General features: G+C 41.7%; 1 protein-coding gene across 1 annotated transcript in view; it reads left to right on the top strand.

Moving 5' to 3' along the window:
- The window catches only part of FBLN2 (fibulin 2), a 174,582-nt gene that overhangs the window by 39,359 nt on the left and 122,010 nt on the right, over nucleotides 1-13,213 (top strand). The window contains exon 2 of the mRNA XM_048487336.1: nucleotides 9,504-10,960. Within this exon, the coding sequence (XP_048343293.1) occupies nucleotides 9,595-10,960 (1,366 nt within the window). The 5' untranslated portion in view covers nucleotides 9,504-9,594. The remainder of the gene's footprint in view (nucleotides 1-9,503; nucleotides 10,961-13,213) is intronic.

Raw genomic sequence — 13,213 nt, 5'->3', positions numbered from 1 at the left:
GCCGACCCAACCCCCCTGGGACCGTTCGCACGAACGGTCCCAGTAACCACCGGGAAGATGGTGCCACTGAGCGCCGTCACCCGGTCGACCTACCGTCTCTGCAGCCGTCCGGTGTGTCGCCGAGGCCTGGGGACACGTTCGCTCCCTGCACGACCGCTCCAGCGTCGCAGGGCAGGGGGGCGTGTTCCAAGGCCTCAGCGACACGCCGAGCGGCCGCAGAGACGGTAGGTCGACCAGACACAGGGGGGAGGGATGGCGTCTTCGAGCCGCTGCCATTCGCACGGCAGCGGCTCGAAGCTGCCGTTTTCTGTAAACCTTGCTGGGGAAGCGAGGTCGGAAAACGGCGGCTTCACGCCGCTTGGGAGGCACGAGGGCAGCGCAGGTGTGCAGCAGCTGTGCCCCCTGTGTGAACAGCTCCCTGGGGACGGCGTTTTTGCCATCCCCAGGGCGCTGTTTATGGCCCGTGCGGAAAGGGCCCCAGATTCACAGTCTAATTTTCTTTTGCTAGTTTTACTGTTGATGTAAATCATTCTTGCAATATGTATGTGTATATGCACACAAACACATAAGGTAGGGATTTCCCCATTCCCAGACATTTTTGCGAATTGTATTCCACTCTTTCTTATTTCCAGTTTAATTGAAAAATTGAAAAAAAATTGCTTTGAAATTGAATTTTTTTGTTTGCTCCAGCTTTTGGTTTGTTCCTGCTTTTCTCATGTATTTCCCTTATCTTTGTTTTAATGATATTTCTTTGCACAATGATAAAATACTATGAAAAGTAATCTTGAGTACTGCATCAAGAGTATTTTTGAACAGTATTTCATTGATGTGCACATGAATTCCTGATCTTTGGAAAATATCTCTTAACTGGAATATTAATACTGTAATCCCTTGAGTCCTCAAGGCCCAGGTTAAAAGTCTAGGGTAATTCTAATAAATTCAATATATGAATCCAATTTATTAAAATACAACAGAAAGCATTTGTAAAAACTTTCCCAAAATGATTAACACTGGTTTACTAACAATTGTCTTAAAGCAAAGTGCTCTTCACAATCCTTTGCACACAGTACAAACAGCACTGGGTATTCTTGGAACCAAGTCTGGAGCACAGTCCCAAAAAAATCCTTCTTGCCACAGCAAAAACTTTTCCTGGAAAGACACTAGATAAGTTTTCAAGCTTGGTTGTCACCCCTTTTACCCTGTCACCCCTTTTACCCTAGGGTGCTTCAGTGCAGTTGTTAAAGAATGCAGCTATGACAAGTGCTGCTCTTTTCTGTTCCCATTTATTGCTGCTCTGAAGAAGGGTTGCTCAGCTCTGCCTAGGACCTAGGTACTACAGCTTTCAAGTTTGTTCTTTCTGTTCAGTCCTTTCCAGATCCAAAGCTTGTAAAGCCATATTTTAATGTTCTAACCTGCCCAAAGCCCTTTGAGGATTGGGCAGGATATAAATCCAATAAGTAAGTAAGTAAGTAAGTTTTGGTCTTCAGAGAAGACTACCTTCAGTACTCTTCAATCAATCCCCTCTTGTTCTTTTAGCTAGCCTAGTCCTGCTTTAGACCACTGTTTAATGTTATGGTCCTCCTTTCCAAAGTTTTACCTCATGAGCCTTTGCTAAATATGCAAATTAACATAAGCCCATGCACACATAAACTATCTGCTAATCTTTTATGTCCTAAGGTCTATCATAATATCTGTGATCTACTAATCAGACCAAGGCTTAAAACTCTTTGTTTTTCAGTATAGGCTATAATATAATACACATGAAATATAATTTTGAAAAAAGCAATGGTGTTCATTTTTTACATGGTTTTTTGTACAAAATTTGTAAATAAAAATTCAGAACAATTGAATTTTTTTGATGTTTTGGTTCTGTTTCAGAAACAAAACTGGGTAATTCAGAATTCCAAAATATTTGGATAGATTCAGATGAGGATGAGGAGAACTTTAGAAGCCTCAATTCCTAAACATAAAAGTTTGGATCCAAAGGTCATCTTTCACAAATATAAGACACCTCTAATAATAGGTGGTGGTATGGTCCAGTTTTGAACAGGCTGTATAGTTTGAAAGCAGCATTGCAGAAGGAATGGGGTGGGGGAAGCCCCCGTTGGCTAAGTGGTCTTCCATTTGCATTGCTCAGTGTTCTCTAACTGCATCCAGTTCAGTATTCTCTAACCACATCACACCCAGCTATTCCATCTCCCATGCTTCCTCCTCATGAAATTCATAATTTGTTCCCCCTGCAGCCCACCTTTTTTTCTTCTGTATTTCTAATCATATTCTCTTGTATTTGGTAAAATCGAACCTTTTTTTTCTGAAGTGGATTAAGAACAGCATCTGTTCTTTTTCTGATTGGCTGAACATCTGTTCTTTTTATGGGATAATGTCATCTATTTTACTTCTATGTTGGCTGGTCTCTGGTTACACTTTCTATACCCATTAACCTTACTAGGTTAACCTTACTAGGTTACCCATTACCTTACTAGGTTTGCTTTTTTTTAATGTATACACTTATGTTCCAGAGATTTCGGCTAGGTGTTTTAAATTTATGTTGCACTGCAATTTGTGACTATAGAGTACATTATGTCGGCTGTATTTATACTTTGCTGTGAAATTTTCTTTGTTTCATGGTTTTGAATATCACATATGCTGTATTTATATGTAAATATGAGTACTAGAAATCTGCTGAACTAAATGTTTCATGTTTTAGTAGTAAAGATGAATGATGTATTTAAAAGCCAAAAGGAAGTAATTTTTTCAGAACGTATCTTAATTTGTTCCTGCATGTGATGCTACAATTTGCATCACAATTTGCAAAAGACTTAGTGCAGAATGCTACAAATGTTTTTGGTCATACCCATCAACATTTGCTGCATATCTTGATAAAGTTTGCAGAAAATTCACTCATGCCTATGGCACCCGGGGAAATCAAATGATCAAAACAATACTACAGGTAGGCTATTCAGTGCTTGCAACCAATGATTTCAAACAGGGATTTCTAACTGGGAAGCTAAATTAAGGAGTTCAGGAAGGGAGCTTGAGGTGGCGTAGGAGAAAGTCACTACAGATAAAGTTTCTTGAAAAAGGAAGATAAGGTTGACATCATGATAAACAAGGAAAAGTATCACATCATTATTCCTGCTACAGAAATCCACATAGGCTGTTTCCTCAAGATCGGAAGATAACGTGGCCGCCTGGAGACGGTAAAACGCCATCTCCAGGCCGCTTATTCGACGACAGGGCTTTAGCTGCGCATCGCGAAAGCCGCCGCTTCACCCTCGCTGGCCGCCGTAGCCGCAAAGCCGGCGTTTCCCCAGAGCGCTCGGAAGCGCTCTTGTTGGTGAAACGCCACCTCGAAGCCGCTGCCAAGCGAACAGCAGCGGCTTCGAGATGCCTCCCCACCAGAGCACTTACCTTATCCTCGGGCCTCGGTAAAGCGCCGCCGAGGCCTGGGGACACGCCTGCCCTGCACCGCTGGAGCAGGCGCCGCAAGAGGGCCAGGGGGGCGCGGTCTCAGGGCCTCAGCGCCTCGCCCGGAGGCCCAGGGACATGCTGGGTCGGCTGGGTGCCGGCGCCCAGCGCGCGCCGGGCTGCCCTGTTTTTCTAGTGTGACCGGCCCGTGCGGACGGTCCTTAGCGGCCATCGGGTCAAGGCGTCGGAACGTAATTCTGCACCCGGCTGCTTCTGCATTCGTGCGGAAACAGCCATAGATTCAGGTAGGTACTTTATTTTAACTGTAAACATCTTAAGCAACCAAACTAGTTATGAAGGTAGTAAACCAACAGGGAATTGAGGGCTATCCATTGTTTTGCAGGAAGTGCTACTTGTATGACTATCTGCCCAATGGACAGAATTTGTGAATGTGTCACAATTCATGGAGCTTTTGGATCTTAGGTAACAAGTTGGAGAGTGTTTTGGTTTTTTTGTTAGATTATTTGGCTCACACTTCTCCATTTTTTCAGGTATACTGATCTCTGTTGCCTGGAGACCATTTGAAATAGCGGGAGATTTTCAGCCATCACGCAGAGGTTGGCAATCCTAAGAACTATCCTACAGAGTCCAAATATAGGTGGATTTCCCATCCCTAAACATTAGACTGTTTTATCTTTATTTTGTCCTGGTTGTTGAAATGTTCTGGCTATTTGAATAATGCCTGAAGGACTTGAAGGATGTCACTTAATGTTTCATGCTTTTCTAAAACCATATGTGTAATTTTTTACTTAGAACTGTCTACAGCTTTAATTGATCTTTGGCTCCTGGGGTATAATTTTGATGCATCTTAAGTTTCACCTTCAGGGTAGCAGTTGATGCAGTACATTTGATAGGATGATTACTGCACAGACATTTCTGTTGCCATTTGTTTTCATGTTTGAAAAGCACTTCACTTACCTCTGTCCAAATGGCCAAGAATTCTCTCTCACAACTTTTGTTGAGAGCATGTATTTCTAGATTGTGAGTGTGTGAAAGGAAGCACTAATCCATTGGCTGGCACAGTCTTCCCCAACATTACAGGTTTTATATATATTTTTGAAAAGAAAATAAACACTTTTAGTAGTTTTCTCTCCTATCTCCTTATTGTTTAAAAATATTGCTTTCATCCTGATTTTGTTGACCCTCGTTTTCATTTGCCACTTGCAGTCTCAAGTGCTACTATTTGTACCACATTTGTTTGAAGCTAGCAAAAGCTAGCAATTATGGGCTGGTAAAAATGCAAAATATGACAATATACTTACCGTACAGTTTGTATTTAAGACTACAGTTTTATGTTCACTTAACTTAATTAAACCCTAGCACACTCAATGCAATATACATCTGAACAAAGATCATGTCACACAATATCTCACACAATACCAATAATATTCTGAAAAATCTACTCACTATCTCATCAACCTAAGCAGGAGTTTGGACTGTGCTAACTGTCACTTAGGGAGCTCTATTTCTGTGCTCTTCAAAGCTTTATAAAATGATGAACACTGTAAGTAGACAGTGTTGAGAAAAGCTAGCATGGTATAGTGCAGAGGTGGGATCCAGCAGGTTCTCACGGGTTCCCCAGAGTAGGTTACTAATTATTTGTGTGTGCTGAGAGGGGGTTACTAATTGATTTTGCCACATGATTTTTGCCTTAGTTGCCCCTCCTCTCAGCAGTAGCGTGCAGAACTTGAAGCAGTCTAGCAGGAGGTGCACTGGCGTGCGTGGCAGCTTGTGCCTGTGTGCATTCGTTTCCCACCCAAGGACCGGTGCAGCGGCTGTGTCCTTGCCACAGCCCCGCCCAGGAATGCCCCATCCCCAGAATGCCCCGCCCCGCCCCGCCCCATTGGCACTACGTCACAGTTTGAATCCCACCACCATGGGAACCTGTTACTAAAATTTTTGGATCCCACCACTGGTATAGTGATTACAGCACTATCGTACAACTAAAGAGTACGATGTCTTATCTTTCTGTTAACTCCACTTATTGGTGTGCATTGAAATGAGCTAGGGTCAGCCTTAGGAGAAATAATGCCCCTGGTGAAGCGTGCCAGTGATGGCCCCCACTTCAATTCTGGTCATTTCTGTAGTATTGATTGACAAGTTGTGTGGCTTGTGCTAGATTGCAAAACCTATCAGTGTAACAGGGCCCAGAATGCCCCTTAGGCTTTTCCAGCAATGTCTGTGAAAAATACCCACAAAGAGGTGTCATATTTTCTTTCTGCTCTCTTCCTGCTTCAGTTCTGGGATTCCAGTGAAACCTTCCTGGCTATAGCTTCTTCATTTGTCTTTCCTCTGTCCAGGTCTTCTCCTCTATCTCTATTTTTTTAACCTGCTCCACCCTTAACAGTAGAGATGTCAATCTTCTAGAATCTTTATGAATCAGTCTTTGGCCACTTCTGCACCTGCAGAATAATTCACTTTCAATCTACTTTTAATGCACTTTGAAGCTGTGCGGAATAGCAAAATCCACTTGCAAACATCTGTGAAAGTGGATTGAAAGTTTATTATTCTGCATGTGTGGAAGAGGCCTTTGTCTCCAGGAAACTGCTGAAAGCATTCCTTCAAGAGGATTAAACACTGTTCTACTCTAGCAGTTTCTAGGGTTGCCAGCTCCTAGTTGGGAAATACCTGAATGTTTTGGGAGTGGTACCTGAGGAAGATAAGGTTTGGGCAAGGGAGGGACTTCATAGTGGTATAATGCCATGGCGTCTACTTTTCAAAGTAGCCATTTGTTTCCTGGAAATCTGTTTTCATCATAGGAGATCATTTATCAGCTGAAGGTTGGCAACCCTAGGAATTTCCAAAATTACACTAAATATAGATATTTATATATATATATATATATGTTGGAATGGCTTCAGCCAGAATACCAACCCTGCTTCCCATTGGAGGAGCACTTTCTTTTCCAGGGCAGGCTACAAGAAGCTGTCAGTTCTTCTTCAAGTCTTCTTCAAGTTCTTCAAGTCTTCCTATCAGTGAGATACAAAGTTCATTTAACTCCAAGGTTGTGATATCAGTTAATAAAAACTTCACAGTTTAGCAATTTTCTTATCCTTTCTCTGGTTCCAAAACACAGGTGTAAGAATCAGATTGGATTCACCACTGATTTTATTTTTCCTGCCCCCCCCCCTTACTTTCAGTTTCTGAGCAGTGCTCATCTGCCATTTTCTGCCCACTTCAGGAGCCTCCACATAGTACGTACAAAGAAAGTGTTAGCAGGGAAAGCAGTTCTTTTTCTCGCCTTCCCTTCCCCCAGTTCTGACTTAAAGTTTCTGTGCAACTCATGCCCCCATCTTTTGTCAGCTTCAGGAGCCTCCGTGCCAGATGCCATTTGCAGAATGTTCCCATGAAGTTTCCTCTCCCTGCAGCTCATCCATTCATCATTTCCATGTATGAAGCTCATGAAGTTAGTATTTGTGGTGATCCCTGCTACGTGTCATTTTTTCTTTTTTCTTTTCAGTGAGATATCTTTAGAGCTATGATGACATGATATGAGATATCATGTTGTTGTAGCTTTGAATATATCTCATTGAAAACAAAAAAGGGAAAAAACAACGTGCATGGGATCCCCAGGAAAAACTAACTTCATTAATAAACTTCATACACTGAAATGATGCACAGCTGCAAGTATGGGAACTCCATGGGAACATTCTGCAAATGGCAAGCAGTACGGAGGCTCCTGAAGCTCGCAGAAAAGGGTGGGTGTGAGCTGCACAGAAACTGAAAATAAAAGGTGGGCTGGGGCAGGTGGGAAAAAGAGCTGCTTTCCCTGCCAACACTTTATTTGTATGTGCTATGAGGACCCCCCCAAAAAAGCCAAAATGGTTCTTTTGAAAATGTCTTCAAGACATTTGTGTTGTGCAGAATTTGTGTTGTGCAGTCTCTTTCATTTAGCAAATCCTGCCTCAAATGGTTCTGGTAGGTGAGGACAAACCAGGGTTGTTATGAGATAGGAGGAAGAGACAGTAGACGCTGTCATGAGCCCCTTGAAAGAAGGGTATGATGCAACACAGATGGAAAAGTGGAAAGACAAAAATAACTTTGAAAATTGAGACATGTGTAAAGTAGCAAATAGGATTGTAAACTGGCCTGGAAAAAGAATCCTGCCCTTGCCCCTTTAATGGAGATTTAATGCGTGGAAGTGGGAATCTGAAGTTTCTTATGGCATGGATATCAATAATATCACCTGGTAAATAACACTCCCATTAAGCATCTTTTAAAAGGGTGGCACATTTTTCTCCTGGCCATTGACAATCCAAATAACAAAGGATGAGCAACAACAAAAGAAGAGGCAAAGAAAGCAGAAAAATGACAACAGGAGTGGGAGTTTAGACTTGCTGTTATAGACAAGACTGAGAAATGTATTTCAATAGCTTTTTTAAAAAAACAACAACAATAAGGACTGACTTTAAAAAGTGATTTCTTCTGTAGGTGCAGTATGGGTGTGTGATTTACACATATGCCCAACTTACCGGTAATTTTATAACTGAAACATTAGAAATGCATATACAAGATGAGAATGTTGATGGACATGCAAATGACTGCAAGGAAAGATATGACGTGGTTATGCAGGTACGCTATCTATTTTACCACTCCCCCAGTCATCTTTTCCTTCTCTGAGTGATTCTTGGGGTGACTGGAATAAACATATGTTTAAATCTCCTAGCATTTCAGCCATGTGTGCAGAACCAAAATGAAGGGGAAAAAATGATCCATCTGACGATTTTGACCTTCACGCAGAATATTAACTGAAGCATTAGCCTTATTATTTCCTCTTGTAAGAATCAGCAATCCTACTTCACATTCATTTCACATTAATGTATGCTCTCATCCCTCATGTTTCTAGTTCATAGTATGCCTGCATTCTTTGTGCTGAGGCTTTCTGAAGAGGATGGAAAATAAAAACGTGAAACGAATAGCATTTTTCTGCCACTAGAAAAATTATCTTTAAAGCTGATTTTTAAATAAGTCATTTTTTTCTCTTAGTGCTTAACTTGGTAATATATTTGAATTTCACTCCAAATCCATGAATTGCCAGTTGTTTTCCTAGGGTTGGCTGGGGGAATATGTAATTGGAAAGATCATACACCGGGACTATTCTCATGAGACCCTTCCTTTTCCTGTCCTTTATACCATTCTAATTAAACACATATTTTCAGCAGTAGAAAATCAATTTTGCATTTTTAATCCCCCTTGGACTCACCATCCCTTCTCTTTTCCAAATTTACCTGCCAGTGGTGGTAAGGATTAGGAATAACAATGGTGTGGCCTTCTTTAGAAACTAGACTCTGTAAGAAATGCATAGCAAGGCCTCTGGTACCGGGAATAATGGAAAGTATACTATGGTTCCTGGTGACCATATGTTTGATGTTGTTCTTGGTGACTATAAAGTTTGCTCCATGTAGGCATTTATGAGGTAATGGAGGTCGATCTTTTGGTGCTGCTACATGCATTTGAGTTAGTAAAAGGTAACAGCCCAGAGCACTCATGGCAGGAGATGTGAAAATTAGCCGATTTCAAGTCAAGGGATCTGGGACTGCTCAAAGTGGACTCCAAAGCCAAACTATTTAAATTATTTTGAATCTCCCATGTAAAGTTCAGTGTCATAATTAATGTGATCAAATACTTAAAAACGTACATCTGAAGAAAGAAAATACAATGTATTGGCTTGTCTGCCAAAAGTTGTCCTTTTAAAAATCAAATGCTAAAAAAACTACACTGAATGCATAAAAAAGATATACTGAAGCACAAAGTACTTACTTTTATTTTACTATGTGTATATTTTATGAATAGATACAAAGGCAACTTTCTTGTTTCTCTTTCAAAAAGCAATAGAAGGGGGAGAAAATGGCAGAGATAAATGAAAAACATGCATCTTGAAGTCTGGTGCCTACAGTGCTTGGACAAAATTATGATTAGTTTTATACATAGGTTTCCAGATGTTGGAATTTTATCCCAATTTTAAAGTATCTCTAATGTTTAACAGAATATGTGCTGAGTGTAACCTCTAACAAAGTTCTCTTTCATAAACCTAGGCTCTAGTTGCAAAAGAGAATCCAGGGAAATATTTCTGACCAGGAGCCGAGTTTTCTGAAACTCCAGGGGGGGAAAAAGAACCCATAAAAGATGAGGAAGTCTGGATTTTTGCATCACTTCTTTAGGAAGACTATGGTCTGGCACAAAGTGTCACATTTACGCCCTATGAACATTCTCTTTTTGGTGCTTATTTGGATTGGCATCTCAAAAGGTCAGACGGATTGCACAGGTGTGGAATGTAAGAACCTGGAAAATTGCATTGAAGAAATGCTTGAACCTGGTGAATGCTGTGCCGCTTGTCTCCAACATGGCTGCACCTGTGAAGGTTATCAGTATTATGACTGTGTGAATGTAGGGTTTATAAATGGCAAAGTCCCTGAAGGGCAGTCCTATTTTGTTGACTTTGGAAGCACAGAATGTTCATGTCCCAAAGGGGGAGGTAAGATCAGTTGCCAGTTTATGCTTTGTCCAGACCTTCCTCCAAACTGCATTGATGCTGTGCTACCATCAGATGGATGCCCTCAGTGTGGAAGAATAGGTTGTGTCCAAGATGACCAGAAGTATGCAGCAGGACACACATTCCATGTACCTCCATGCAAGGTTTGCCATTGCCCCAATTCTGGAGGAGACCTCATGTGCTATGAGCTTCCAGATTGTAATGAGTCTACATTAAATCCCCATAATCTACCTGAAAGAGATGAAGTAGAACCGGAGAGGCATTATGACGATCCCTACAGTTATGATCAGGAAGCACCAGATGGAGACACTACTCAGGTGGAGCCACCTAAAAAGTACTACAGCTATTCAGCACATACAGAGCAAGAGAGTGTTGGTCAGGAGCAAAGTGAGGACTATGATTACCTTGCAAGCATAGTTACCCCCTCTTCACTACTGCCTTCAGTTTCACACATTGAAGAAGCTCTGTCATTGACCCCCACAAGTGCTCCCACACACAACACCCAAACAAGTCATGCCAGTGAAAACAATGAAGAAAGGACTTCTACAATCACCATGTCAACAACCAAAGAGCAACAGACAAGTCATAAAATGACCACTGCAAACACCATTCAAAAAGAACTTGTTGTGACAACAACGGGTATTTCCCAATACATGGCAGAAATGGAGAGGAAGAACCGAGCTAGACATGAGCAAGAAGAAAATGCCCGATTTAAAATCAAACTTAATATGAAAAAAGACAATAAGCAGAAAGAAAACAAATTAACACGTTTTAAAGAATCCAACACGACTCACTCGCAAGGGCTAAACTTTTTGCATGAAAAACAGGAGGATGATCATTTTCCCAAGGTCAAGTTTAATCCAACACCACCATCTCCTATTGCATTAAAAGAAGAGCATAATCAAATATCTCCCAAACAGCCTCAGGCACTTTACCATTACCAGCCTGAAGAAGATGTAGATCCCAATTCAGTTCATACTTCTTCCAAATTAACTGAAGGTAAGATTTTATATTCACTGAAGCATTTATTACATACTTTTACTGCAACAGATGAAGGCATTATCTTCTAACATTTATGCCTTCACAGTCTTGGTGCCCACAATCTGATACGTATGAAGGGCATTTACTCTTTTGCTAGTTGGCAGTTTATCACTACTTCTCTCTGTTACTTAGTTTTTATAACATTATATAAAATAGTTTCAAAATTACCGATACTGATAACAACAACAAAACTAATAGCTGTTTCTTGCTCCTGGATAAATAAGAAGTTAAACATTACCAGAATGCGTCTTGATCATTTGTTATTTAATATCACTGTGCCCTATAAATCAGCCTTCAGTTTGCTATCTAATATTTGTGAGAATTTAAAACTATTATTCTCTTGTAAATGTGTCTTTATTGTTAAAATTATCCTTCCATTAGAGCAATAAGTCATTTGAAAACCTCTGTCCTGCATATGATTTATTATCATCGCTTCCTTAACAGCTGACCTTCACTATGCTGCTGTGCTGCTCCTTTCCCTGTTCAAGTGGCCTATGAAGCACCATTGGCTGCACCACTGATTTTGCTGGCATAAGTGTGTGTTGGCAAATGTGTGTGTGTGTATGGGGTGTGTGTGTTCACAGTCTGAAAAGGTTCAGGAAGCCAATTAAAACCAACCCTGCCCCGGGAAACCCTATTCCATGGCAGTGTGGGGTCCTGTGCCAGAGCAGCAGCATTTGTGATGGTGCCTGGGCATCGTGCAGCTGCATTACTCCTCAGCAATGGTACAAATGCCTCTGCATCAGTGTAAATGTCCCTTATGCCAGTATAAGTGGCTTTTATGCTGATGCCACATCACCTCAGCAGTTTTGTCACTCCCCCCTCCCCTGATTGTACTTTTAGTGTACTTTTTCTCCATTAACTATGATAAGGGAAACAAAAAGGGAACAATAAGTAACACCAAGTGCCTCAACTTCTTAAAGGAAGGGACCCTGTCTCAGTGTGTAAAGCACATCCTTTCCTTGGTGAGAGGCTCGGGCTTAATGATTTCAGTGGGTTGGCCTGGGAAAGACTTACTTAGAACTGCCACCAGTCAGAGTAGACAAAACTAGGCAAATCACTGATCTGATTCAGAATAAAGCAGCTTTATATTTTCTATATACACTGTGTGGCCGTTTCCACACGGCCAAATAACAGCGCCTTAGGGACGGAAAAAACACCATCCCTAGGGTTCTGTTTGCACAGGAGGTGCTGCTACTTCGCAGCAGTGCCGTCCTGCCCAGCCCTGAGCAGTGTGAAGCCGCCGCTTTAAACCTTGCTCAACAAACCGCACTGCTTGGAAGACGCTGCTCTCTCCATCGCCTCCACTGACCTTCACATCCAGCATCGCTCTGGAGGGCTGCAGAGACCCGCCCTCGACCCTGGAGGTGAGGAGGGAGCGGCATGTAGTCCCTCAAGCGGCAGCTAACATGAAGGTCAGCGGAGGGGGCTGACTGAGAGACATTTCCGTGCAGAGCCACCTCTTCGGCTGGGGGGGAAGTGGGGGCCGCTTTCACGCTAGCGTGTGAACGGTCCCTGAGCCTCCAATGTCATAAATTATGCCTGTGTGCGTCCATATGGCACAGAACTGTTCTCTAAGTTTTGTACAGAGCTTGTAGACTATGATGCATATTTTTGATACAGTTTGTAAAATCTCAAACAGCTTGTGCAGGCAGCAGTTCTCACCTTGTTGAATAAATCCCAGGCATTGGTCTATTTATAAACTATTGATGTTGAAGAACTGGGATCTGACAATGTATCAACATTTTTGTGCAGAGAAGGAGTAAGCTATGGTAAATCTATGAATTTTTGAACACCATCTACAGATGCAGCATACTTGACTTTTGGACTGAAAGGAGAATTGCTCTGTGTTTGGAGAAAACAGATGCAGAGATTAATAATATGGCTTATTGGCCTTGTTATTTATTGAAACAGTCACAGTGTTTTGTGATTAGACCTGTGCAGTAAATGAGGAAAAAATTGCTGGATACCCCAGCAGTTAATCACAGGGTATACTGACATATCAGTTGCTTCCAATGTTCAGGTATATGCTGAAGAGCACCATTACCTCTGATAGTAACTTAATGGTCCTTTGCCTCCAAGTAGGATAGAAAGTGGGGATATCCACAAAGTAAAGGTTTTGCATACTTGTAGGCCTCACTGGGTATGCAGAAAAGGCATTAGTTGTTACATTTTTTAAAAGTACTCAGATGGGGTGTAATGAGTTTGTTC

Source organism: Sphaerodactylus townsendi, linkage group LG03, assembly GCF_021028975.2.
Source record: "Sphaerodactylus townsendi isolate TG3544 linkage group LG03, MPM_Stown_v2.3, whole genome shotgun sequence".
NCBI lineage: Eukaryota > Metazoa > Chordata > Lepidosauria > Squamata > Sphaerodactylidae > Sphaerodactylus > Sphaerodactylus townsendi.
This window is presented reverse-complemented; position numbering and strand designations above follow the sequence as displayed.